Here is a 22,819-nt window from a genome sequence, read left to right on the forward strand (position 1 = left end):
GTGGTCTGTTCTGAGAGAGCACACACCCATGTGAAACTGTGAATATTTTAGTATTTGAGAACAAAGGACCCCCCCCCCCCTTGAAATAAACAGAACAAGCTGGATGGTCGCCTCCTAGGGGTTCCCTAGGTTGCTTCTACCTTAATAATGGTTCTATGAAATACCCAAGAGAGACTGAGGGATTAATTCTGAAAATTGCAAGGTTTGCATTGACAAAATTTGATGGGGTATCCTGGCATACAGATCTTTCCCAACATTCAGAATTTAGCATGACTTGGTGGTATATTGATAAAAAAGTACCCCAGTTCCACTACACCACAAGGTACAACAGGGTTAGAGGAATTTAGAAATTGGGATAGAAACACTGGAATTATAACCAGGAAAACAAAAGTAATTAAGGCCACATCTGAATGCAGTGCTATCTTTCCCATCACAGTTGTCCTCCTCCCAGCCTGCCCAAAAGGTGTGTGTATAACGTATAATATGTACAGTGGATGCTCGGGTTGCGAACATGTGGGAGGCACGTTTGCAACCCGCAGCATTCGCAACGCGCCGGTCGTGATTCAGCATTTCTGCACATGCACAAAGCGCGATTTAGCTTAGAGGGCCAGCCCTGTATAGCTGCACCAGTAGACTTCAGATCGTTCTATTCACTCTCCTCCATCTGAGGACTAGAACCTTCTGGTGACTTCTGGAGCTCATGGATCTTGCTGTGGGTTTGATCTGCAAGCCCCAGTTTCCACAGGATAGTTGGATATGTGAGAGAGAAGGCCATAGCCATTCAGTCAACTTTTTAAAAAATCAGCTTCTAGGAAGCTAATGGATTGGCTTTAGGTACTAATGCTGTTGAGACACTTCTCAGGATAGATCATTTACATGTAAAAGGACCATATATATGTAGTGTGCAGACAGCTCAGCTCCATATGTAATTACTGCTTTTGCAGCTGCCGCCAAATAAATGTCACTGTGTCAGAGCCTTGCTATAGTTGGGAGTAGTTATTCTCTTCCCAGTTCTTCTGGGCTCTTTTTCTTTTGCTAGATTTGCTGCTGACTGCTTTTGTTTTCTACTCGTGTTCCTGCCTTTGAACTATTGAACAGTCAACCTTTCTCTTTGAACTGCTGAAGTTAAGCAACGCTTACTGGCTGCAGTCCACAAAACAGTTTATTCCAGAATAAACTCACTTGATCCTCAAAAACAGAAGGGCACTTTATAGATTCATAAGCACTGGGTCAGCTGTGCAAAGGACCCAGGTTTTCTCTTGAAACCTATTCTGTAGTATACAGTGGTACCTCGGGTCACAAACACCTCGGGTTACAAACACTTCGGGTTACAGGCGCCACTAACCCAGAAGAAGTACCTCGGGTTAAGAGCTTTACCTCAGGATGAGAACAGAAATCGCGCGGTGGTGGCAGCGAGAGGCCCCATTAGCTAAAGTGGTACCTCAGGTTAATAACGTTTGCAGGTTAAAAACGGACCTCCGGAACGAATTAAATTTGTAACCTCAGGTACCACTGTATTCCTTATAGCTGAAGTGGCTATCCTAGATTGCACATGTTGCTGGACTACAGCTCCCATCATCCCTGCCCTTTGGCCATGCTGGCTGGGGCCTTTGGGAATTGTGGACCACCAGTATCCGTAGGTCCATATTGGCCACCCCCTATGGTACTCAGTTTCTACCCCCTTTATCCTCTCATAGGGTATTTTAGTTGAGTACCCTACAGCGTGGTTAAGTAATTATAGACTGTAACTTTTATGTCATAACTTCGTGCACTGCTGTGTAGGCAGGTAATTTTTCTTTCAGGCAAAAGTCTTTTTAACTGTAGTGTATGTAGGTTGGGTACTGGTGTATGGCCAGCCTGTTGTTCAGGTACTGCAGTGTGGATCAACTTATCTGTCATGGAGAACAGCCGCCTTTCGTGGAGAACAGATGTGGTCTTGGCGCAGAGCAATTTGAGCTTCTTAGCTGCAGGAGAACCACTCCTTACGTGGCTGAGAGAGAATGCTAAGCAGTGGCAGCAATCACCGCTCTGTGGCGTGGACGTGGCTTGGGATGTCTCTGTCTTTGTGCTAGCACACACCACTTTCCTGTGTCTCGTATCCATAGGATCAAAGTGCCCACTGTTAATATGGTGTGTTTTGAAGCTGTGGCGTTGGAAGATTAAGGACAGATAAAAGGAAAAGCAGTTCTTCATGGAGTGCATGGTTAAGCTATGGAGCTTGCTCCTGCAAAATGCGGTGATGATCACCAACTTGGATGGCTTCGAAAGACAAATTCATGGAGGACAAGGCTATCGGTGGCTATGCTGTGCCTCCATGGTCAGAGGCAGTAACGCTTTTGAAATGCCTGTTGCTAGAAACCACAGAAGGGGAGAGGGCTCTTGTTCTTGGGTCCTGCTTGTGTATTTCCCACAAGCATCTGGTTGGTCACTGTGAGAACAGGCCACTGGCCTGATCCAGCAGGCTCTGCTTGTGGTTGTTTTAATGCTAGTTCTGACAAAGCCTTTATCTGTATTTGCGCTGGATTTCTATTGATATATATTCAAAGTAGTAGTAATAATAAAAATAATAATAAATTGCTACTAAGCAAGATGCACAAAGGGGGATCATTTGTAGCCATCTGCACAGACTGGAAATAGATGGCAGGTGACTGTTGTTGCACTGTGCTTCTTTCCTGAGTAGGGTTGTTCCTGTGAAGTTTGCAAGCATCTGATCCTAGTAGCAGCACAGAAGGACAGATACGGACAACTGAATCTCATTGGCGTAGGTACACTTTTAAGGGTCATCTGTGTCAGAGGCAGCCTGCCAAATATTGTCCTGTTGCTAGTGATGGCTAGATGGGTTTTGTGCTTACCGTATTTTTCGCCCTATAGGACGCACTGTCCCATAAGGCGCACCTAGTTTTTTGGGGGGGAAATAAAGGGGAAAAAATTTATTTCCCCCCCAGGGCTGGGGCGGGGGAAGCCCGAGCTTCCCCCGACCCCAGCCCCCAGAACAGGCAACTCTCCGAAAGCCGCGGGAGCCCGGCGCTGGGCTCCCGCGCCTTGCGGAGAGCTGCGCGAAGCCTGGAGAGTGAGAGGGGTTCGTGCGCACCGACCCCTCTCGCTCTCCAGGCTTCCGCGAAAGCCTGCATTCACCACATAGGACCCACACACATTTCCCCTTCATTTCTGTAGGGGGAAAAGTGCGTCCTATGGGGCGAAAAATACGGTAATTGGAATCTCCCCTCTTCACACTCCCACTGCCCAAGGAGAACCTCTGATTAAACATGGAAACAGTCAACCCTGGCTGCCAGTGCATTGGTCACGGGAAAACCAGATTATTATTTTTTGCTACTGAAACCAACCTTGAAACTTTATGTATTCTGTGTAAAACAAGTAGGCGGACTCTGATGCCGTAATTCTAGTATAACTCAAACTATTAGCCACCTCCGCCGGACTCAGTAATACTAACAGTTTAATAGATCTTAATAAACATTTAAATCAGTTGGCTGTGAATATTTGAAAGGGCATGGAATCCATTGGTATTTCAACACAATGCCCTTGTTTAAAGTCAGCTGCCATGTATTTGTGTGTATTTTATCTGCAAATGGAAAGCCATTGAAATCCTGTGTTAAGGTCTTTGCCAGAAAAGGAGAGTTCAGAGGAACTAGTTGAGACATGCCTGAGGAATGTGGAATGGAATCAAAACGTTTGTCACACAGTGGCAGTCAACTGGCAAGAGCCAGCAACGGTCTTAGGCAAAAGCCTGATTTTTGATATTAGGTTATCCTTATCAGAGATATTTAAAATGAAACGTGTGAAATGCTTCCTTCAAATCACACGGCTAGACGTTCTAAGCCTGCTGCATAATGTGTGACCTGCATTAGCTCATAAACCTAAAGTTCACTTTTCCTTTACTCCACAAGGAAGAAAAATATTAGAATTTTAGGAAAGCTGTCAGTAACAGCCTGTTGATCACTGTGCAATCCTTGTGAGAAATTACATTTTGTATTTTTACATCCCATCTGGAGCCATCAACTCTTTTTGCTGACACGCTCAAGGACCCCATCACAACAACAAATGGTAGTAGCTTTTTGAACAGTAAAAGGAAGCTGAAATGCTATGAAGTGTGAAACTTGACAGGTGTACATCTGAAGACATGCTGTTTAGCACATAGTTGCATACTGCTGTTACTGAGCATGAGGTCACATCAGTGTTGTACGATGAAAGCACCCTTGTTCCACTTTAACAGGCATGGCTCCCTGCCCCACAGACTCCTGGGAACTGTAGCTTGATAAAGCTGCCAACCTCACAGCGCAAAAATTCTCCATACAAACACCCTTCACAGCTCCCAGAATTATCTTTGATGGTTAAAATGGCATGATAATGATTTAAGCATATGGTGTTGGGTGACCTGGGTGCCTACAGTGTGCTAGGTTCCATGCAGAACACAGCAGTGATGCAAATGTTTCCTTGGGGACTAACAGCCTGCCTTAGATCAGCCAGGGAGTTGGCTTGGGGAGAGTTGGATCTTAGTAGAGGCCACGTAGGGCTGGACTGGGACTGTTCATCAAAGGTATCACTGCAAAAGTAGGATTGGAGAAATTGAGGGAGCATGTTGACAAATAAAGGTCTTTCCATATATCCTCCACCCCCGTGAATACCTCTTGAGTTAACTGCAGATTACAGAGCCATATCACTTCTCCAGGCCCTGCAATCCATGGATTTCTGCTGTACCATACGGAACGAAGGAGTAGCTGGAGGGCGGGAGGCTTAGGATAATAAGACAGATGCTCTATCTCCTGTGGGTCAGTGGGGAGGTGCTGTATTTCTGTGGGCTTAATCAAAACCAGCAAAAAAAGGTGGGAGGGGTGGGTTAGGGACTCCTGCTAGCACAAATTTGTTAAGTTCATTCTATTTTATATATGCTAGTCACTCTCTCGGCTTCTTTTTCTAGAGAAGCTGGCCATCTAGATTCTCAGGCTTGGCTGTTTGGAAACCGAATTCAGATCTCTGAATGGAAAGAGCTGTTAAATAGGCCTTAGGGAGCACTTGACAAATTTTGAAGCATCTTAAAATTAAAAAAAAAAAGCTTTGTAGGGGAAGTCGAAGAATGATTGACTTTCCTGGAAGACAGGCTCTGCACAATCCTTTGCGAAGGAGAGCAAGCAGGTTAACCACCTTGACCCTTCTGAGATCAGCAGCCTATGTTTTAAATAATAAAATCAGAGTAGAAAGAGATGCTCCCTTAACCTCAGCACAGCTAATGACTTAAATAAAAAAGGATTGCCCTTGTGCAGCTGGAGTGATAAGCGTTGGGGTGGGGGTCGGGGAAACAGCAGCTGGAAGTATTCAAGGATGATGTATCACACAGAAATGTGATGGGAAGTCAGCCCTGCTTCAGTTCTTCAGCATGCTGTATTGCTTTTACTTTCTGACTGTTTGCTTTGTAAATTTACTAATCTGCCAGCTATACCTGTGGCAGGATAAGTGCGAAGACTGCAACATGACAGCCCACCGCTTGCTATGTAAAGCTGAAATGCATGATGGGTATAGCATCTTGTCTCTCTTCCCCCTCCCAAGTTTGCAGAAGATCCTTATACAGTAGTGCTCTTTCCCATTTTTTTTTTAAATCAGTTGTTTCCAAAGTGATGCAAATCTTGTATTGCTAAGCTGCTTATCAACTTGGCATCTAAGCAGCCACAGTGGGAGCATTGTAGTGGGCTGGCTTTATTTCTCTGGAGGTTTTAGCCAGTTAGGAATTGTATTTGCACAAATCCTCAGTATAATTGGAGAAGAATTTTAACTCCCCGTAGACAAGTCACATGCCTAACATGCCAGGGCCTTTTATCCTGCGCTCATTCACAGAAGTATTCACTTCCCAGGTCCTGAACTTTCCTGAGAACCTCATGATTTATTGATAATTGAGCACGATAATTGAGCTTGTGCCACTGCAGTAAAGCTACAGTGAGAAACTAAGAGGGGATATTCTCAAATGCAAGAGCAAACCGGCAGGCTGGCTGGTTGTAAGGAATCAAAGTGCAGTTTAAGCAGTGCTACATATTTATGGTAGGTTGGGCGGATTAGATGGTGTTTTGGCTCCTTTTTTAGAAGCCAGATGTCTGTTTAAGTAATGTCTAGATCAGTGGTTCCCAAAGTGGGTGGTATTGCCCCCTGGGGAGCAGTAGGATTACCTGTGGGGGGTGCTAGAGGTAAGCGGGCAGCACGGGGCGCTGAGGGTGCCAGTGACTATTAGGCTTCAAAATGCTGGTGTCACTGAATCAAGTTCATCAGTTTTGTTGAGTTAATTAAATGAAATAATTTCTATTGGATTTTCAATAAATGTTTTCAATAAATTAATTGCGTTGGGGATGAGTTTATGGAACCAAGGGGGAAGTAGTCTAAGAAAGTTTGGGAACCCCTTGTCTGGATCAGTCTTCCTCAATCCGGTATCCTTCAGCACACCCATCAAGCCCTCTCAGCATGGCTAATGGTCAGGGCTGATGAGAGCTGTAGTCTAAACATTCATTGGGCATCAGGTTGGGGGAAGTTGGTCTGGATTGTTGGGATCTTCCATGTGTCTCAGTGAAGCCTGACCTGGATCCAAACCCTCTCTCCTAGGCAAGAAATGATGGGTGGAAAAGGAAGAAACGTCCCCCAGCCATGAAATAGACCTGAGTTTAGGGTGTTTGGTCGTGGTTATGCTTTTGGTGGGTGGAGTCTTTGTCTTCTGCCATTTTTGAGAAGTGCGGTGTTCACTCTTTGGCGGGGGGATTTATCTCTTATTCTTTACTGTAAAACAGCTAGAAAGGCAGGTCACAGACAACAGAGTACAAAAAAAAAAAAATCAATCCAACTCATCTAGGTACATCAGAATTGAATTAAAAATCAGTCTACATACGGTATTCCTCCATCTGATGCAACAACTTACCTTAAAAGTAACTGAACTTCAGAATGCCTGGTGCTGAAAGCTTGATGGCGCTGGCAGCAGACATCCGAGATGGTTTTAGTACCCACCCTATTCTTCCGATTATTTAATAATAATAATAATAATTTATTTATACCCCACCCATCTGGCTGGGTTTCCCCAGCCACTCTGGGTGGCTTCCAACAGAATATTAAAATACAATAGTCTATTAATAATATCATGTCTTCTCCTGAGCTTTTAATTTAAACACAGGAAGCTGTGGAGGTCCTTCCTTTAACCTTTTTAAAAAACTTCGAAAGAATCTTCCCACCCTGGTTTCCTTAAAAGTAAAAAGACAACACTTTTGAAACAACATTAGCAAACAGTTACCTGGAGCGCATTAAGCAGCCTCTCCACCTTCCTGTCCTTACTGGAAAGGCTAGCTAAGCACATCAAAGATATTTCAGAAGTGCAGAGGAGGCAACCCGCTGGAAAGATGGTTTGTGAACTAGAAGAAGGGAACCCTTTGCAAGTGCAAGCAAAATCCTGCCCACAGTAGAATTTATCCTGTTTTCTTTCCCATTCACTACTTTTCTGAGCTAATTGATGGAAAGTGATTGGGAAGGGTGGTTGTGGAATGGAGGAGAGCGCAGCACTAGGCTTTCTGTTTGTTTGTTTTTAAAATTATTTTTATTGGTTTTACATATAATCACATTACATAACGTAATATTCTCTTATTTTATCTCTCTGGCTCAACTGAGCCTAACGGCTTCCCTCCCTCCCGTCTGATGGTTTACAAAGTTAAACTTTGCATCTTTACATTTCGCTTCGCTTCCTATCCTTGTTATATCATTACCTAAAATATTGAGTATTACTCAACCTGGGTAGGTAGCAATTTCATCTTACAAATCTTCAGATAACCCTGCTAATGATGTTAATTGCTTACAGAGCAATAGGCTTTCTGGACAGCTTCGGGCTCAGCAGTGAACAGGTAGCCAGTGCTGACCTTTCCTCCAAGCACACCTTGGAACTGTGCCCCAAAAGGAGACCTTCTTAAGCACCATGGGCGTGCTATCACCTCCCTCGACAATGCATTCACCCCTGGACTCACCCTGTCCGTTTCCTCTGGTTAGCTTTTACAAGCCAGGATGGGCAGGGGTTTGGGTTGTAGGTGGAAGGCTGGACCCGTGCAAGCATTTTGTCCACATCATCAGACAACTGACCCCAAATAGCCAGACATGAAAGTGCCTAAGTTATCGCCATCTGCCCAGCATCAGCATCAGAGTCCCGGTTGCCCTCGAAATGCCTTGCAAGTTTGTCACAGCAGGCTTCCAAGTACCGTATTTTTCGCTCTATAACACGCAGATTTTTTCTCCTAAAAAGGAAGGGGAAATGTCTGTGCGTGTTATGCAGCGAATGTGTGGTCCCTGGAGCCGAAAAATGAGGCAAAAATCAAACCGCGCTTCAGGGAGAAGGGAGCTCCGTGAGAGAGGAAGCTGTTGCTTTCCTGCATTCTGCCTCAGGGTCTTACTGCCCACCCTCCTCTGTTTCGTTACTGTGTTTGCTCAAACGGAACAAAGAGCAGGGAAAGCCCCTCCCCTCCAGGCAAGAAGAGAGGAAAGCAGAGCGTCCTTCGTTCTATCCTCTCCCTGCTCCGGAGGGAACAATGTTTGTGAAGGGAAGAGAGATTACAGGTTCGGCTTAAAATTCTGATTTGACTTCCTGCTTTTTGTTTTTGGGGACACACAGCATTCAAATATGCTTTCTTCCATTTAAAAGGATGAAATCCTTAAACAGTGTTTTGCCTGTAAATTCATGTGATCTGGAAGATTACAGTGTCTGTACCTCTTAAGGGATGGCAAAGCTTAGGTTTCGCTGCTAAATAGTTCTTAATGCAGTTAAAATGCTTTCTTCTGTCATGCTGGTGGGAGGGAGAGGGAGAGGGAGAGAGAGAGAGAGAGAGAGAGAGAGAGAGAGAGCACGCTGGCTGGCTCGTGTGGGTGGGTGGGGGGAAACTTTTGCCTTCCTTTCCTCACGTTATAGCCCTCTCCTGCATTCTTAGCCTTCTGTGTTTTTCCTTCCCTCCCCACTTAAAATGTGGTTACAAAGCATGGATCCACATGGATCCTCAGGATCTTTGCATTGGGTCACCCCAAATTCACCATCAGAGCACACAGCATGTCCATGGCTACAGCCTGCCCCCCCCCCCAAATCACACACCCATTGTTGCCTGGGGCTGCAATGGTGCAAAAACGTGGTTACAAAGCATGGATCCACATGGATCCTCAGGATCTTTGCATTGGGTCAGCCAAAATTCACCATCAGAGCACATAGCATGTCCATGGCTACAGCCTGTCCCCCCCCAAAAAAAATCACGCACCCACTGTTGCCTGGGGCTGCAATGGTGCAAAAACGTGGTTACAAAGCATGGATCCACAGGGATTCTCAGGATTTTTGCATTGGGTCACCCCAAATTCACCATCAGATCACATGTCTGTGGTCACAGCATGAAGCACAAAAATGATACGTCCACTGTTTCATTCAGAATATTTTTTCCCTTGTTTTCCTCCTCTAAAAACGATGTGCGTGTTATGGTCAGGTGCGTGTTATAGAGCGAAAAATACGGTACTCAAGATTCCCTCCCTTGTTGGAGGATGATCATACCAAACCATTCACTATCTGGAAAAGCTCTCCAGAATGGCTACTTGAGGATGCAGCGGGTGGCAGCAAAGTAGCCTTTCTTCACCAGTGTATTGTGGGTTTTGTCTTGGGATGTATCCCTAATTAGGGTTTAAGTTGGCTTTGTTTAGTTGTAATTTTCTCACCAAAAAGCTAAGCTGTTCTGTGTAATTACATGTGATAATATCTTTTTTCCCAGGCAGGATGTTCGCAGACTAGTTGATGGCAGCTCGATTGCATGCCAGGTTGCACCTCTTCCATGACTGTGGCTGGCTATCTCAAAGCTTGTCGGCAGCATGCAAATGTGCTCTTGCTACACACTGTGCTCCGACATGCTTATGAGTGGCTTAACAGTCACCATGGGGCTATGCATATGTGTGCATTTCTAATCTGGGAGCGCATAAAAATAGGGAAGGACAAAATGATGCTGATGTGAGCAATGCTCCTTGTTGCAATCCTCCAAACAATGCCGCATGGCAGTAGGAGGTATCCCTGCCCATCCTTGGTGTTGCCTCATATTTTCCAAAAGCCACCATTGCAACATGGCTTCCTGTTTTCACTGTGGGAATAAACCTCAAAAGTCTTAATTATTAGAGAGTTCAACCCAAGGAGCCCTTGTGACTCACAAAGAAGTCCCAGAACTACACAGATCCATAAATATCAGACGAACAAAGGGTCTTAGTTGCAGGCTGCACATGAAGCTCTCAGAATTTGAGGTGTGACTGTACAATGTGAAGCAGGCAAGTTTTCCTGGGGCACAGGCCCTCATGCATGAGAAATATAAACAGCGCTGCTTCTAAAAATGTAAAATAAACTTGGGCTCGACCAACTTTAAACTTAGGGCATTTGTTGACCGCAGAAAACAAGTATTATTTGCACTTGCTCAAGTATATAAATAGAACTCTTCCTGGAAATGTGTTAGCATAGTTTTCTTGGGTGGTAGGAGTGAAAGTTAAATTATTAGTGGGCTGCCAAGAAATAAATCCTGTGTTTTAAAAAAGCGATGACACCATCCTTTTGGCTTTTACATGTACATTTTTTAGTTTGATCTGTTGTTACAACTGTGTTCTAAACCGTGCATTGTAACTGCTTGTGTATTTTGCTTGAATTCCCCCCGAAACGTAGTATTCTACAGCAGATTCTGAAGGAATTTGCTAAGTGTCATATATTTCCAGTGCTTTCAGCCATGTTGGGCTGCACTCAATGTATGCTTACCTGTGGGAGTAAATCCCATGGAACTCAATAGAGCTTACATAGAATCATAGAACTGTAGAGTTGGGAGGGATCCTGAGCGTCATCTAGTCCAACCCCTTGCAATGCAGGAAGCTAACTAGATCATACATGGCAGATGACCATCCAACCTCTGCTTAACAACCTCCAAGGAAGGTTTGACTGGATAGACATTAGTTATGGTAGCAACAAATACCAAACAATAAAGAGTATAAGGGACACCTTAAAAGATTAGCACATTTATTATGGCATAAATTTTCATGGACTAGAGTCCACTTCACTATACCTGGGTTCCAACAGGAGTCAGTGTGGTGTAGTGGTTAAGAGTGGTGGACTTGTAATCTGGTGAACCGGGTTCGCGTCTCCGCTCCTCCACATGCAGCTGCTGGGTGACCTTGGGCCAGTCACACTTCTTTGAAGTCTCTCAGCCCGACTCACCTCACAGAGTGTTTGTTGTGGGGGAGGAAGGGAAAGGAGAATGTTAGCCGCTTTGAGACTCCTTAAGGGGAGTGAAAGGCGGGATATCAAATCCAAACTCTTCTTCTTCCAGCAGAAGAGGATGTTGCATATGCTGGTTTATATGTTATGGGCTTTCAGGCAGATACTCTGCTTACGTCCCCCATCATGTATATAGCATCTTTAAAGGAAGTGTGAAAAATGCAGGCTTCCAGTTTGGGTTCTAACAATTACAGCCATCAGTTGCAGGGGCGGATCAAGGTTGCACGTCAGCCTTAAATAGATATTCCCTCTCAATAAAACCCACCAAGGTGGTTTTGTGGTGGCACGAGGTCTGCCTAGACTTGCCTCCATAGGGCAGGTGTTTCTTTAGTTCCATTTGATGCTGCATCCAGTTGCTGAACCAAGCCAGCCTTTGTATCTGGTTTTTGTTGAAACTTGAAATGCCAGGTGTCTGCAGCAAATCCGTGAGCACACTTTTGTTTCCAGTTTGTTTGTTCAAGTCTGGTTAATAGCGCTGGCTAATGTGTGGAAAGATTACCGTATTTTTCGCTCTATAACACGCACCTGACCATAACACGCACGTAGTTTTTAGAGGAGGAAAACAAGAAAAAAATATTCTAAACAAAACAGTGGATGTATGATTTTTGTGGTTCATGCTGTGGCCACAGACATGTGATCTGACGGTGAGTTTGGGGTAGCCCAATGCAAAAATCCTGAGGATCCATGTGGGTCCATGCTTTGTAACCACGTTTTTGCCCCATTGCGGCCCCATGAAACAGTGGGTGCGTGTGTGTTTTTTGTGCAGGCTGTAGCCATGGACATGCTATGTGATCTGATGGTGAATTTGGGGTGACCCAGTGCAAAAATCCTGAGGATCCATGTGGATCTGTGCTTTGTAACCACGTTTTAAGTGGGGAAGGAAGGAAAAGCACTCAAGGGACAAGGAGCACACGTGGGGGGGGGTGTGTGGAGAAGGGTGCTGCTAATAATGCAGGAGAGGCTCCTCTCCGGCTTTGCTCCTTTAGAACAAGCAGGCTCTGCATCTCTCCCTCCTCCCCAGCAAGGAAACCACGATAGTAACCACTCTGAGACAAATCAAGAAAAAGTGCGACCAACACTCTCCCCCAACAAGCACAGTGAGGTCAACACACACACACACAGAGAGAGAGAGAGAGAGAACTGGCCCTAAAGTTGCAGGGCGCTGGAAGTCGCAGGGGCACTGGGGGAGTGAATGGGAAGCAAGAGAAGGAGAACGATCCCTCACACACACACAGACACACAGAGTGTCAATTCTAAAGTCGCAGGGGCGCTGGGGGAGTGAATGGGAAGCAAGAGGAAAAGGAGCCCTCACACACAGAGAGACACACAGTGTGGATTCTAAAGTCGCAGGAAGAGTGAATGGGAAGCAAATCACACACAGAGAAACACACAGAGTGTGGATTCTAACGTGGGGAGAGTGAAGGGGAAGCAAGAGGAGAAGCAGCCCTCACGCACACACAGACACACAGAGTGTGGATTCTAACGTCGGGAGAGTGAAGGGGAAGCAGGAGGAGAAGCAGCCCTCACGCACACACAGACACACAGAGTGTGGATTCTAACGTCGGGAGAGTGAAGGGGAAGCAGGAGGAGAAGCAGCCCTCACGCACACACAGACACACAGAGTGTGGATTCTAACGTGGGGAGAGTGAAGGGGAAGCAGGAGGAGAAGCAGCCCTCACGCACACACAGACACACAGAGTGTGGATTCTAACGTGGGGAGAGTGAAGGGGAAGCAAGAGGAGAAGCAGCCCTCACGCACACACAGACACACAGAGTGTGGATTCTAACGTCGGGAGAGTGAAGGGGAAGCAGGAGGAGAAGCAGCCCTCACGCACACACAGACACACAGAGTGTGGATTCTAACGTCGGGAGAGTGAAGGGGAAGCAGGAGGAGAAGCAGCCCTCACGCACACACAGACACACAGAGTGTGGATTCTAACGTGGGGAGAGTGAAGGGGAAGCAGGAGGAGAAGCAGCCCTCACGCACACACAGACACACAGAGTGTGGATTCTAACGTCGGGAGAGTGAAGGGGAAGCAGGAGGAGGAGAACGATAGCTCAAGCACACACACACACACACACACACACACACACACACACACAGCCCCTACAGTGCCTAATCCAAAATCGGACAGCAAAAAACTGCAGGCAGGGACAGAGAGCACGGGGTTGTTTTAAAGCAGCCAACTCCCGCTCTGCTTCTCTCCCTCCTTCCCGGCTCCGCTATCTGACAGGAGCCGCTTACACCCGCTTTGCTGTTTCAAAGCGAGCCACGGACTGCTCACGACTGCAGCAGATTCCCCCGCCATCTGTAGGCATTCGCTCCATAACACGCACAGACGTTTCCCCTTACTTTCCAGGAGGAAAAATCTGCGTGTTATGGAGCGAAATTTACGGTACATTTCAGACAAATGCGGTGGGCTGGCGAAATGGGCCTGAAACACGTGCTGCTGATTTTGAACTCCTGAAAGCTCATCATATGAACTGAAGCTTAGAGGTGTTTATAGTTAGCATGCCCAGAGCCTGTTCCTGGTGCCCAGATGCTCCTCCCCAACTAATTCTTGGTCCCACTCAGATGGCTGTGGGGCTTGTATTAAGCTTGAAATGGGACCAGCGACACAGTAACCTCCATTTCTCTATTATCTCTTCTGTGACAAGAGTGGTTGGATGGGCACAGTCCTTTCTGGAAGGGCAAAGTGCACAGGGATATGTGCTTGAGATCCACTAGCCTTGCAGGGACCATGCTGACTATGGTATTTATTGCTGCTGGGTACTACAGGGAAAAGAAGCAGCTGCTGCCACTGTACTTTCACAGATCCTGTGCATAGAATCATAGCATTGTAGAGTTGGAAGGGACCCTGGGGATCATCAGGTCCAACTGCCTGCAATGCAGGGATATGCAGCTGCCCCATATGGGGATCAAACTTGCAACCATGGCATCATCAGTACCACACTCTAACCAGCTGAGCTATCCAGCTGATTATAAGTCGGAACTCTCTCTGCTGTGGTTGACTGTATGTTGAAAATTGGATCTACCACATCTGTACCAATAGAATGTCACTGAACTCGGTAGGCAATCCTGGTGGGCATATACTTTAAATTGTTGCATTTGGGTGCAGTTGATGACACAGTCCAACATTCTTCAGCTCCGTTGTGTGGCATTTTACATTTGTATTTTTCTTTCTGCTGCTCTTCTTCATAACGTTATCACTGAACTGATGACAAAGTGGAGCTGAAATGAGTTCTGTGATACCAAGGAAGAAAGAGGTAGCATGTAGGACTTTCTCTTGCCTGCTCTTGTGAGGCCTACTTTTTAAATAGCTGAGGTGCTGCTTCATCCATCAAGGAGAGGGGCCGCCTGAGTGGTGGTGAGGTCTTTCTGGAATGTTCACCCCAGTGAAACCCCACAGACTTTAGCATGGAATGCTTCAGATGCCAAGATTAAACTTTTTGAGAAGTTGGCTTTTGATTTGCTAGGTTTTTGTGAATTTATTGCAAAACTGTTTCTTTTTAAAATTCCAGTTGGTTTCATTTTCCATTTTTAATTTGGTTGTATTTTGTTCCATCGGTTTCTAATTGTGTAGCTGTGCTTTATTGTTTTAGCATTTTGTGTTAGCTTTCATTTTTATTTTTAAAACAAACAATAAGATTTTGCTTACAATGTGTTTCACTTTTCTCCCTCACTGTCCTACAAACCATCTTCCACTTGCATAAAAACGTTAGGAAAGACAGCTGATAGCAATCGTTTAAGGATTTCTGCAAAAAAAGAGAACAGGAAAGAAGTATTATTTTGGGATCCATATCATTGTAAATAACCTTAGGATAGCTCAGTATGGATTAGCCTGAATCTTGCATAAGCAATTTTGCTTTGAAGATTTGACAAGCAGCATTGCAGACTTATCAGGATTGTATTCAGGATAGTGTAATTTTATTGCTGGTGCTCAGCCTTTTCACAGGATGAAAAATTGCATGACTGGCTCTCATCTGACATAATTGCCTTGGATATCTTCTGGTGGACAGCCACAATGCACACAGTTGTGCAACTTAGTCTTGTGTAGTTAGAGTTACTTGGGATTTATGTGGGTGGTTCCTCTACCACCACCCCCCCCCCCAAAATCAGCATTTAAGCCGCTCACAACTCAGGGGTGTTTCCAAGCCAATTTGTTATACTGTCTAGAAAGCTCCTTTTCTACGAAGGTTTTGGTTGTGATAGGCAAACCCTTTGGCAGGCCTTTGCATTGTAGCCCTTGCTGTTGTTCAAATCTGTAGTTGAAACTCAAATGGCAATGCAGCTTTCCACTGTTCTTTCCAGATTTTATTTACATGTACTCATACATTTTAAAAGTATAACTTAAAGGTCAGAATTTACAAGACATGCTCTGTCCAGAAGAATGGAAACAATGCAGCGGCTCCAACCAAAGATAACATACGGAAACCCTAATCTAAAGTGACATCATTATCTCATTTTCTTCCCACTTTGTTCTTCTCAGGCAGTCTTCCCCAATCTGGTGCCCATGCTGGCTGGGGGTTGAAGGGAGTTGCAGTCAAAAACATCTGGATGGTACCAGATTGGAGAAGACTGTTCACATATAGTCATGCCTCATCCAAGAATGGGACACAAGCCTTCAAAGTTTATTGGGCTCATTTCAAACCAAATTGCCTCATTGTGTCAGTCCAAGTTGGATATCAGAGATGGATGTGTATGTTGCACCAGGATGCCTTTCAGTAGTTTGGAGATATGTTAGAGTTCGCACAATATGGTGGGAGTGAGGGGGGAAACTGCAAGCAGGAGTAGCTAACCCAAAGCCTTGGAAGCCAAGATCACTTGATGCATTTTCAGGTGCGCAAGTTGATTTCTTGCCCATTGGCCCCGATTCATTTAACTGGAGGGAATGTGCCTCAGAGCGCATAACTGGATTGGGGAATAATTGAGTTCCCCTAACTTAATTTGACTGTGTATGTAAAGCAGTAATTATGAATGGTTTAAAACTGACGTTTTTCTCTCTCCACTCTTTTGATGTAGCTTTTATATGAAAAGTGATGGTTCTAATCCAGTTTAGTGACTTAAGTATAAGCCTGGAAGCAGTAGTATTCTGAGTTTAATTAATCTACAGCGCAAGGATGTAATCTTGCGGGTGGCTTGGAAAGTCGGCTTTTTTGGATGGAGGCTTGTAATTTTCCCTAACACTGCCAAGAAATGGTTATGTTACTTGTTCATCAGGAACGTTAGCATTCTGTGGTGTCTTTGACAGAAACGGAGGATCCGCAACTGACTTTTTTACAACATGTAGTGTTTAAATTGGTGTTGCAAGTGGATGAAACTTGGCATGAGATATGACGTCTCCACACTCCCACCCATTTTCCACCCCCACCCTCAGTGTGAAGCATCTGCTTGGTGAAGTTGTAAAGGAAAAGATACCCCTAGTACTGAATGTCTGCCATCTGCCTGGTAGTAATGCCTTCAGCATATTGCACAACTTGCCTAAGAATTTAAGTTGTTTCTGCTAAACTGATCTGTTGTGAGTTTCTTTGTTACGTGCCCCAGTTCTGATTATCTGATTGCTGTCCTGCAGAGGAATTTACCCAAACAAAGAAGCTTTTTCACATTTGACTAGCGGATTAATAACGCCTTGCATTGTTTCCCTTAGCATTTCGGTGTGTTCCTGATACAGTGATTTCTCTTACAACCACATGAGTAGATACTTAAGTTCTACTTGGAGCCAATAGCTGTGGCTTGGACCCAAGTTTGTGATTTTTTCTAAATAGGGCTCTGAATTTGTTATTCAGAATTGCCTCATTCATGTCGGAGACTGGAAATTGGCATGAATGGGGTGGGTGGGTAAATGCAGCTCATTAGTAGAACACATGCTTTACATGCCAAAGGTCCAAAATGATCAGGTAGCAGCGGTTGGTAAAACCATCCGACTGACTTCGGCTCTCAGGATCTTAGGCAGACTAGTCAACGCTGGGGTAATAAGGCAGGCACGTCCAACTCTCTATCTAGAGACTGTGATCTACTCCCAGGGGGACAGTCCAGAGTTGAGCTTTTTTTAGGAAGGGTTCGCTCACCCAGTATACTCCACAGCCCTCCATCCTTCCTTCCCCCACTCTGTCCCCTATGCAGGGAAACTAAGACCATTTTAGAAATTCATTGCCAAAAAGGGTACTTGCCCAGAAGAGGTGCCCGATCAGACTGATGGTTCATTTAAGGCACTATATACTAGCTGCAGCTTTCCAGAGTTTCAGGTACTGGCCTTTCCCAACCCTGCTTGGAGATATTGAGGAAATGGAAGGGGTGCAAGTCTCTACAAAGTATTTCTGTTCACAAATCTGCAATAGGGAGTATACAACAACACAGGCTTGCTTTTAAAAAAAGTAGATGATATCTGCTGATCTATGTTTCGGCACTAGCAAGGTAACATTTTGAAAGTGTATACTGTTCTGGCAGTGATGAAGTGGTTAAACGTGTATTGCTTGTAAGCTTTGTAAAATCAGGTGTTCATTTTTTGCAGTCTCCTTCAGCATTTGGTTATGCAGATTCTCCATGGCATCATAGAACTGCAGCACAGGACAAGCAGGAGGGTCACAGTACCTTTTGTTTGCAAAGTCCTGTTGTGATGCTGGAGAATGGCCTAGTGAGAAGTGAGCTGAGAGGTTGGAGGTGGATTGCAAGAGTGATTAAGTTGGAGGATGAAGAGAGGATTGCATGATTATTTGGGGAGAGTTAGTGTTAGGCGTAATGCATGACTAAACCTTTTTTTTATTACCTTTTGGCGTAATGCAATGCACTGGATAGCACCTGCTGCGCTACCCTTTGCAGATTTACTCAGAAGCAAATCCCATTACAGTGAATGTGATTACTCTCATGTAAATGTGCAAGGGATTGCTGCTAGTCAGAGCAGTGCTGTTGGGGTTGGGGAATAGAGGAAATGCTATTTCCTAAGCCCCACTGGGCTTGTGACCAGGGCAAAAGAGCATTTATCATGATGGATGAAGAGGGCATGCAATCTGGGAGTGTATTTTTTCAGCATTTCAATTAACATTTCAATTAACATAACTAAGCTAGAGAATAGATGTGTTGGATATTTGGTGGGTTTTCAAAAATAAAAGCAACATAATTACAACACTTCTCTTTCTTATTTAGGGTTGGATGATTGCCTGCAGCAGTATGTCCAAAAATTTGAACGCGAGAAGATAAATGGTGCTCAGCTATTACAGATTTCTCACCAGGATCTTGAAGAGTTGGGTATCACCCGGATTGGACACCAGGAGCTCGTTTTAGAGGCCGTGGATCTCCTCTGTGCACTGGTCAGTAAACAGAGGGTGTTGAAATCCTCTTGCGTTTTTCTCACTTTGGCTAATGGAATTATTTGTCAAAAGGGAGATAACTGCAGCTCCTGAGCTCTACAGCAGATTGTATCAAGAGTGAACCAGGTAAAGTTGAGTAAAACGGCAGACTAGTATCCTGGTCTCACGTCTCTTTTAGCAGTAGTCAAGTGAAGCTGATACCAAAAAAAATAAATAATAAAATACACTTTGCAGTTATGCATGGGGCAGCTGTTTAAGTGGTGACACCAGTTTGAACTGGTACTGTTGATGTGAATATTTCAGACTAGGGGAGCCTTTGCAGTGGGTTCCTGGAGTGAATGCCTGAATATGATTTGAGACTGAATGAAAGTTAACATGTTGATGTTTAATTTGAGACCGAACCAAAACCCCCCAAAAGTTGTGAAAATTGAGCCAAGACCAAGAAGTGGAGAAAATGAGCCAAACAGGTTTGCCTGTCTTAAATGAAGTCAGCCACACCCTTCTCTGTAGATGAGGTTTGGCATCTCAGAGGTGCTCCTGGATCCTGTGTTCCTGCCCAATTCTCCAGTGGCTGGGGCTGCTGGTTCTTAGACTGGTGAGCTGCTGTAGCATAGCTTCTCAGGCAATATTTAGCACTGGTGCCCATGCTTAGGCAGCCTTCTGTTTTTGTCTACAGCCAAGCTTTTTATGTGGACTTTATGAGGAGGAGCCTATCAATACTGTTGGAATCTGCAGCTTGTGCAGAATGCTGTCACTCATCCCTGTATAGGTGGGGTAGTGACGAATTGCAGAGAGCATGTAATCCCAATTTAAGCTCACCTGTGCTGCTTCCCTGTATGCTTCTAGACTCAGGGAAATGGCTGGCGATGACTACTGGTTTATAGCCCTAAACTTTCTAGAGCCTTAAAGCAGGGATGACTTACCTTTCTTGGTAAGAACCACAAGCCCCCTTGGCCCAACCTTCAAGAGCTGCATGCCATAGCTAAGTGCGGCCACCCCATATTCTCACTCACATACGCTGCCCACCTATGCACACAGCCCCTGTCCTTAGCTCATCCATGTAAGCGGTTATTGGCACAGAATGCTTTTCAGAAATATTTTAGTAAACAAAAGCAAATGAGACCTACTGGAAATATTGGTTATGAGAAATAACAAGGGACAATGTACGGCTTATAGGGGTATTTCCTGCATCCTTTTAGCCCCATCTCTGTACTCCAAGCTTTCCTGTACACTTATAAACCCATCATTGCAGTCATGATGTATCTGCTGTATTTTATTTTATTTTAAAAAAATGCAAGTACAGTCATACCTTGGTTGCCGAATGCCTTGAAACTCATACGTTTCAGCTCCTGAATGATCGAAAACTGGAAGTGAGTGTTCCAGTTTTTGAACGATTTTCGGAAGCCAAATGTCCGGCGCGCGGCTTCCGATTGGCTGCAGGATGCTCCTGCAGCCAGTCGGAAGCCGTGCCTTGGTTTTTGAACGGCTTGGGAGTCAAACGGATTCCTGGAATGTATTCTGTTGAAGAACCAAGGTACAGCTGTAGAGCAATGGCTGTGTTTGCTGATGCTCAGCAGAAAAATGATGGGGCCAATATGGCAATGTTCTGATGGGGCCAATATGGCAATGTTCAACTCTCTGTTTGAAGATGTGGGTGGCCAGACACTGTCTGACAATGGAATAGATCTAGAGAAGAGCAGGAGGGCTCCCAAGGGCTTGATAAGGATGCAGTTTGCCTATGGCTGCTCCCTGCCTTTGGAGACTATAGGTACAGTACATACGGTATACTATAGGGGGAACCCATGGCTCTCTAGTTATCCTTCTCTGCTTCCTCTTTAATTCCTCTAGCATTAGCGATATTGTGTTGGATACAGTTTATGACAGGGATACACTTGGGCTATGTGTTTGTTCAAATGCTGTGAACCGGTGCCAGAAGTATATAGAGTTTCATCTGTAAGAATGGTGGGAAAGAATTCTATGTCACTCTTTTTCCCCTTACTCGGCTACATTCCGTTCATTATGTAACACTTCTTGTATTTGAGTGTATTTTTTCTTAAAATGGGCAGAGCTTTTTGACTCATTTTATAAAATGAGCTCATGTTTCAGAAAGGGGGGTGGGAAGGGGGCAAGACAGAAATAATTTGTCCTTGGTAAACTAGGGGGAGGGGAGGGGGAGATTAGGTGACTTGTAACAAATCAGCTGTGTTATGTTTGAAGCAACTGACCTAAATACCGCCTCCTCAATTATACAGTTGCAAGTATCATAAGCTTTTGAAAAGGGTGCTAAGGAAGGATACAGTTGTACCTCTGGTTACGAACGTAATTCGTTCTGGAGGTCCGTTCTTAACCTGAAACCGTTCTTAACCTGAGGTACCAATTTAGCTAACAGGCCCTGCTGTGCCACCGCCACACGATTTCTGTTCTCATCCTGAAGTAAATTTCTTAACTTGAGGCACTACTTCCAGGGTAGTGGAGTCTGTAACCTGAAGTGTTTGTAACCCGAGGTGTTTGTAACCCAAGGTACCACTGTATTTTAACTAGGCAACTGTCAGCGCAGTCCTCTGTGCTAAAGTTAGGGTTCTAGTGCCATGCAGGCAGAACACATCTGGTAAAATTGTGAGGTCACTGGGCAACCTCTTGCTTGGAATAATGGATAAGGCAGCCACCTGAGGGCATTTTCCCATTCTACTTTTTTTTTTTTTAAACGGGATAAAACGAACAGAACTGGATGTCTGCCAGAACTCAAAGCTTTATTCTATCTTCTTCAATTTCCTCCTAATTTCCTTCATAAATGCAAGTTTTGACCTTGCTTAAGAAAGTTCTTTTGGCTCAGCAAAAATGACATCCTGCCCTATGTTGGAATCAGGGTGAAGGGGAGAATATGTTGTAATTTTGGAATTGCTAGAAAGTCGTAAGGCATGTTATGTCTTCCAACCATTGTGCTTGACAAGCTGTGACCCGCAAGCTATGGTGTGAAGTTGGCTTGTTTTCACTAACCTTATTTTAAGGGGAAATGTGCATAATAACAGTGCATATATTAGCAAAAGCAACATGTAAGAAATCATTATACTGGAACGTGCTTGCAAAAATGTGTGTATTACTCAAAACTGCATACAGAAATGTGTTTACCAGAAGAAAGTCGTGCAAAAAGGGTGAAAAGCTTTCTTGAGGATTAAGAAGAATAGCAAATTGCTGCAGAAATGTGGTGAAGTAAATTTAAGATTGGAAAAGCGAAACACGTAGAGAACTGAAGTTGACAGATTTGCCCATTGCCCAGGGATGAGTAGCGTCAGGGCTGGCAGGGAGGCCACTTTGTGTGTGTGAGGGGAGAGCTGGATGTCAGGGCTGCCCCTCCACCCCGAATCCAATTTTAAAGTGTCATTCCAGGAAATTTAATTGCTGCTGGCAAGGAGAAGAGGAGGATTAGAGTTGAACTTGGTTAATCCCTATTTACCCATGAACTTGCTGGGTAGCCCTAGGCCAAATCAGTTTCACTCTATAGTTCCAGGGACTAATAGCAATATATTAGTGAGCAACAAACTTCTGTAAAGATGAATGCAGTAAAAATGCCTAGATGCTGCTTCTGTTCTAAACTGCTCTGCAGGTAGTAAATAATTGGATTGTGTGAAGTAGTTTTTATTTTATTATAAATTTACCATTCCTGTGCCACATCTGAAATATAGGGGGGCAATATTAGCTTTTCTCACTCTTGTCTCGACTCGTGTTGTGGGATGCATGGGTTACTGTGCTCAGCATTCTGTCTGTGTAAACTATAATAAGCCTTTAGGAAACCTTGTCAAAGGCAACTTGATCCGCAGCTCCTCAGATTAATGATTAACAAGGCAGGAATGTTTGACCTTAGTGTGTTCCCAGGGATGTGTACTGTTTCTCTGTGTATGATGAAAGGGTGTGTTGAGCTGAAAAGGGGCTTCTGATATGTTTTGTATAATTGCCTATGTAAATATTTTTCTAAAGAAAGTAATACGGGCCACACATTTCGCATTTAAAAAATACTTTGAAAACATTTGTTTTTAACCTCATTTGCCATAGTTCCTTGGAAATTTGATTGCTAAACTTGTATAGGGTAGGTGGAGAAAGTGGTGGGTATTCTATATAATGCTGATATTCTATGCTTAACCAACATGGGTGGTTTATCCACGGCTCACTTCCCATTTAACTTTCCATTTTGCACCATCTCAGGTTTCCTTATTTGTGAAG

General features: G+C 44.6%; 1 protein-coding gene across 1 annotated transcript in view; it reads left to right on the plus strand.

Annotated features, from left to right (window-relative positions):
* CNKSR3 (CNKSR family member 3) overlaps window positions 1–22,819 on the plus strand; it is a 62,603-nt gene that overhangs the window by 8,719 nt on the left and 31,065 nt on the right. The window contains exon 2 of the mRNA XM_082215265.1: window positions 18,438–18,601. Coding sequence (XP_082071391.1) covers window positions 18,438–18,601 — 164 coding nt within the window. The remainder of the gene's footprint in view (window positions 1–18,437; window positions 18,602–22,819) is intronic.

Source organism: Podarcis vaucheri (genome assembly GCF_965113315.1).
Source record: "Podarcis vaucheri genome assembly, chromosome: 3".
In the NCBI taxonomy this organism is placed as follows: Eukaryota; Metazoa; Chordata; class Lepidosauria; order Squamata; family Lacertidae; genus Podarcis; species Podarcis vaucheri.